This window comes from Macrobrachium rosenbergii, chromosome 20 (genome assembly GCF_040412425.1).
Source record: "Macrobrachium rosenbergii isolate ZJJX-2024 chromosome 20, ASM4041242v1, whole genome shotgun sequence".
Classification (NCBI taxonomy): domain Eukaryota; kingdom Metazoa; phylum Arthropoda; class Malacostraca; order Decapoda; family Palaemonidae; genus Macrobrachium; species Macrobrachium rosenbergii.
This window is the reverse complement of record NC_089760.1, coordinates 27,280,001-27,285,000: the sequence shown is the minus strand read 5'-3', so window position 1 is coordinate 27,285,000 and position 5,000 is coordinate 27,280,001. Positions and strand designations below refer to the sequence as shown.

The 5,000-nt window shown below is 37.7% G+C and overlaps 1 protein-coding gene across 1 annotated transcript in view; it reads right to left on the bottom strand.

Annotated features, from left to right (window-relative positions):
* Positions 1-5,000, bottom strand: part of LOC136849166 (xanthine dehydrogenase/oxidase-like) — a 21,458-nt gene that overhangs the window by 5,823 nt on the left and 10,635 nt on the right. The window contains exons 14-21 of the mRNA XM_067122267.1: positions 4,887-4,966; positions 4,360-4,469; positions 3,586-3,769; positions 2,992-3,187; positions 2,290-2,454; positions 1,460-1,581; positions 559-723; positions 59-187 (exon numbers count right to left, since the gene is read on the bottom strand). Of these exons, the coding sequence (XP_066978368.1) occupies positions 59-187; positions 559-723; positions 1,460-1,581; positions 2,290-2,454; positions 2,992-3,187; positions 3,586-3,769; positions 4,360-4,469; positions 4,887-4,966 (1,151 nt within the window). The remainder of the gene's footprint in view (positions 1-58; positions 188-558; positions 724-1,459; positions 1,582-2,289; positions 2,455-2,991; positions 3,188-3,585; positions 3,770-4,359; positions 4,470-4,886; positions 4,967-5,000) is intronic.

The window sequence follows — 5,000 nt, the reverse complement described above, 5'->3', positions numbered from 1 at the left end:
ACATAATATGTCAACAACTGTAGCCAAAACAAGCAAAAATGTCAAAGACAGCACTTACGAAAGAGGTGATATCAGATCCCAGTGAGCCTCCAGTGCACTGGGAATTAGCATTGGTGTGAGTGGTCGAGCCTTTGATTGCAATCATCTCCAGTGGGATGCCGAGCTCATAGGCTGCGCACTGAGCCACCTGGTGGAGAACAATAAAACTAAATTAGAGATAAATATGTCACGGCCTCTACCTAACTGACGTGCTTGGATGAAACTTCATTCCAAGTGACACCATCACAATGAAACTCTTCTAGCAGACACTAGTGCATTACAAAACTTGCCTTTGGCAGATAGTAACGCATCACAAGACTGCACTCTGACAAAAACTGCAGAATCTAATGAATGTCAATTCTCGCAGACAGGCTATAATACATCATGAAACTTCTCTCTGGTAGACATTAACTCGTTACAATACACTATATAAGGTAGAGCATGAATTGCAGCAGCTTCCAGTTACATCTCAAGCTCTCCCAGGTAATTAACGAGGTCGCCATTTTCCCCATCTCTCACCTTTGTATTAATCCCTTGTCCTGATTCCACTCCACCATGAGAAACCATGACAGTACCATCTCTGCAGTTGATGGACACCATACAGCTGAAAGGGTAGACACTAGGTGGCATATAAGGCCACATCTGGGGCATCACAGCAAGGCCCCTCTTCTTCCATTTGTTAGTCTGTAGAAGACAATCATAAGAATGTGCTAATATTTTATATATACTGTGCTCATAACTTAATATGCATATAAATGGTTGTACATATTCCAGAGCTATTATTTGAAGAGTGATGAGAAGTTATTTTCTATTTAAATTCTATCTACGACCTTTCAAGTATTATACATGGTTGGAATTCTTCCTATAAACTTTTATTATTTTATGATGATTCGAAGAGTAGAAGAGTTATACCCTGAATTATGATTTAAGGAGAAAAATTATAAAAAGGAATAAATCCATTTCGACTCAACCTGCAGTAATTTTTAACATTATATTTTCTAATAAATCTTCTCACCAGACTTGTCTTTACGCACGCACATATACACAAACACGTGGATAAACACACATACATATGTGTGTCCATACATTTTCGAATATGCACACCAAATGAACGGGAGTTAAGAGTTAAAAATCATTTCTAACTCATGTACCCTGACATCTCTTAGCATCTTTCCGACAAACTTTAGATGAGGTCTCAGTATTAATGGCATAACTGAAATCATCACTTTATTATTATTATTACTTTTATTCAGAAGATGAACCCCATTCATATGGAACAAGCTCACAGGGACCATTGACTTGAAATTCAAGCTTCCAAAGAATATGGTGTTCCTTAGAAAGAAGTAACAGAAGGTAAGGGGAAATACAAAAAAAGGAGATCCGTTATTAGAAAAACAGATGATTAAACTTATAAGCTTACTTTATTGAACGTCTCTATGTCAGCTTTCCTGGCGTCCACATCAGCGCTGACCATTAACTGGTCAATCATGTCTGAAATCAGGTTGTTAGGGATTGTGACTTCCCTTGGGATCTTGGCATTCACTGGAAATAAAAAAAAAATTGAGGTTAGTATCTATGAAGATACTCTTGTTCCTGATGATTAAATGGGATGGCTGCTTCGTATCATCCACTGTAAAGATAATTTGTAGTCTGTATACTCTGGTTTCATTACTGTATTTAAGAACTTCAGCATTCATTCCTACTTTTGGGGATTTCGACACTGTTCATACATTTGGGGATTTCGGTAACAAGCCTTCAGTGTTGATAGTTTTATCATCACAACTGGGTGTTTCTTGGTTATTATATTTTAGAGTTCCAATTTTAGGTTGATAATTATTCAGTTCTTATTCCTTACAGCCGCAGGTTGTTAATTACCCAATTCGTATTTTAAGCCAATAATGTCCAAGAACAAAAGAACATAAAAAATCTCTAACTGTAAACATTAACAGGTACTAAACATGCCTTATAAGTTCAGGTTGATAATTATTCAATTCCCATTTCAAGCCAGTAATGCCAAAGAACAAAAAACAAAAAAATCTCAAACTTTAAACATTAACAGCTACTATCAATGACTTACAATTTCAGGCTGTCAACTGCCTAATTCTTATTTTAAAACCATAATGTAAAAGAGCATAACACCAAAAAAGAAATCTCTAACTGTAAACAATCACGGCATACAGTCTCCTTCCAGCGATGCTGATGGTTAGGAAGGAAACAGATCTTTAACAACTGAGAGCGCCTAGGACTTACAATTTCCTGCCATTGCATGACGAAGACGGTGCACCACTCGGTTGAGATGTCTGGAGGAACCGTCTGGCATTAAGTTCTTCCTGCGGAACTCCAGTGGGTCCATGCCAATAGCCGTGGCAATGTGGTCCATCATATTCTCCATGAACATGATGCCCTCCAGGGTACCTGATGAGAGAGGTTTGTCCGTGGAATTACTGATTCATCACCAAGAGTGTGATGATGATGATGATGATGATGATGATGATGATGATGACGACGACGATGATGATGATGATGATAACGACGATGATGATGATGATTATCATTATTATTATTATTTAACGTCAGATTGCATGTCACTTTACAACTGAATAAATGTTCTTTACTGAATATGTTCAGAAAGCAGAATAAAAAATTTGTCAAAATGACGAGTTACTAAGTAAACGCAATAAGAAGCCGTATTCATAATTCGAGGCGATATTTTTATACAAGAAATAGAAAGGAAAGAATAAACAGAAACATATCACTACTTATGAAGGAATCAACAGACAAGTCTTACTGGAACAATGTATTACAGGGCACAGTAAACACGAAGTTATACTACCTTCTTCAACATCAAATATCACACTTCCAAATGAGAATGCAAAGTAACTTCAGATTCTACAACATTTATATTATGTGAATCCCTTTTCACCTTTTCAAAGAGCAAAAGACACCGCTTACCAGGAGAACGACACCAAGTGTTGTTGGCAGTGTTAGTGAGGACGAACTGGGGTTTGACATTCCAGTTGGGACAGGAGTAGCAAGATGGCATTATTGGGGCAGCACCGCCAGAACTGACGTCGACTGCCACGTATCCTGAATCGCTGGTCAGAGTAGCCTCAATGGCCTGTAGAATGCCTTCAGCGTTGACACCAGCCTGTACGGGAAAGAACACTATGAAAGTGACATATAGATATAAACACAAGAACAAGTGATTAGGTGATTTATCTCCCATAAAAAAAAAATCCAATCAAGGCTAAGTTAGGAGGTAATTCTTTCTGTGTGGCGACCGGTTACAGTATTGGAAGGTACTCCCTTAAACGGATCATAGTCCCATCTGAACGAATAAGGTCAAGAATAGAGTTACCCCTGACTTGGGATAAAAGTAGGAATCACTAAGTCTTGCAATAGACATTAGAAATCTGGTGCAAAATGGAGCGGGTTTTACACTGAAGCCCAATAACCAGTGGAGCTTGAGAAAACATGACAACTATAGCATAACAGCATATCTTAAATTTACGGACATCAACACAATCAAATTTTTTCCTTCTATACCTTGTAGGTGCAAACGTATGGTTCCCTCCAGCCAACGAGAGTGGTGTTTACATCGAAGTCGAGAGAGACTCTTACTCTCTTTCTGGTTTTCTGAGCTGCCAATGCAGCAGCTGTGGCTATGATGTTGCAGCGATCTATCTTGGAGCCAAATGCACCTCCAATCCTCTTCACGGTCACTGTGATTCTGTTGGAGATGTTTTTGTTACATTAAATTTGTCACATGAACACGTCAGCTTCTACCAGTCAAACTTTGCACCAAGTAGCAAATATTGGTGGCACTACCGAGGTCACATATGATCACATCTGTATGCTGTACCAGATTAATGAACAGTATTGACTTAAATTTTGCTACTATAACACTGGTTACTTGGTGTAAACGAGAGCAACAATTTTTCAGGCAAAGCGATTTTGAAAGATATCAAAATGATGAGTGTGTTACTCAAGTTCTAGCCAAAATGATGCCAGACGGCCTTTGATATGCTGCTACCAATAAAGAAACAAAACAGAGTGTGTGCTGTTACACAGATCACATCATTTGCTATTATAAAACCATTTATTTCCTTCACGAATCAGTTGTATACACTGTGTGTATTAACCCAATTTATACCCTTGATACAATCCGCTTGTCATATTTCATCATCTTATTGCCAAGCTTTACATCAGTATTTGGTAACAAATTTGAAATCCTACATATTTGTGCTTAAGTGTGCTGATTAAAAAAATTAAGACTTCAGTTTTGCCATTAACACTGGCTACATGTTTTGAAAGACTTACTGGTTATCAGGGATTCCAAGTACTTGGCCAATGGCTCGCTGAGTTTCAGAGGCCCACTGTGTACCGGCTATGATGTCAAGGCCTTCGTCCGTTGGAGTGGCTATGCAAACCTGTATAATGTTTATTAGATGTAAATAATAGATTAAAGGCGTTCTGTTTCTCTGACTGCTGTGTTGTGAAACTATAACTACAATGGTATTGCACTGAATTAAAAGGATTAGTTATTTTTTAAATTTCACATATTCTGAACAATACTTTGAAAATTATCCTTGACCACCCTGATGAATAAAAGAGTACACGATATTTACTGACAGCAATTGCTAATTGTAATCGTTTACGTATTAAAAAAATATTCACTAATAAATACGGGAAAACTGAAGTATCAGTCAAAATAACATGAATAACAAGTACCAGATTTCGCGAATTCGGTAATGTACATAAATTAACCAATCGTAAGACATGAAGTACAATATAAAGTAGCAGAATTCCCACCACTGAGTTTCTAGACCTACAAACCAACCCCTTACCTGAGGTTCCATCGTAAAGTGATATTGTCCATTTCTACCCATAGCTCCTTGAACTACAGTTGTTGATGCAGCAAAACCAGCTGGAAAATAAACACTGAAATTAACTCCAAAACT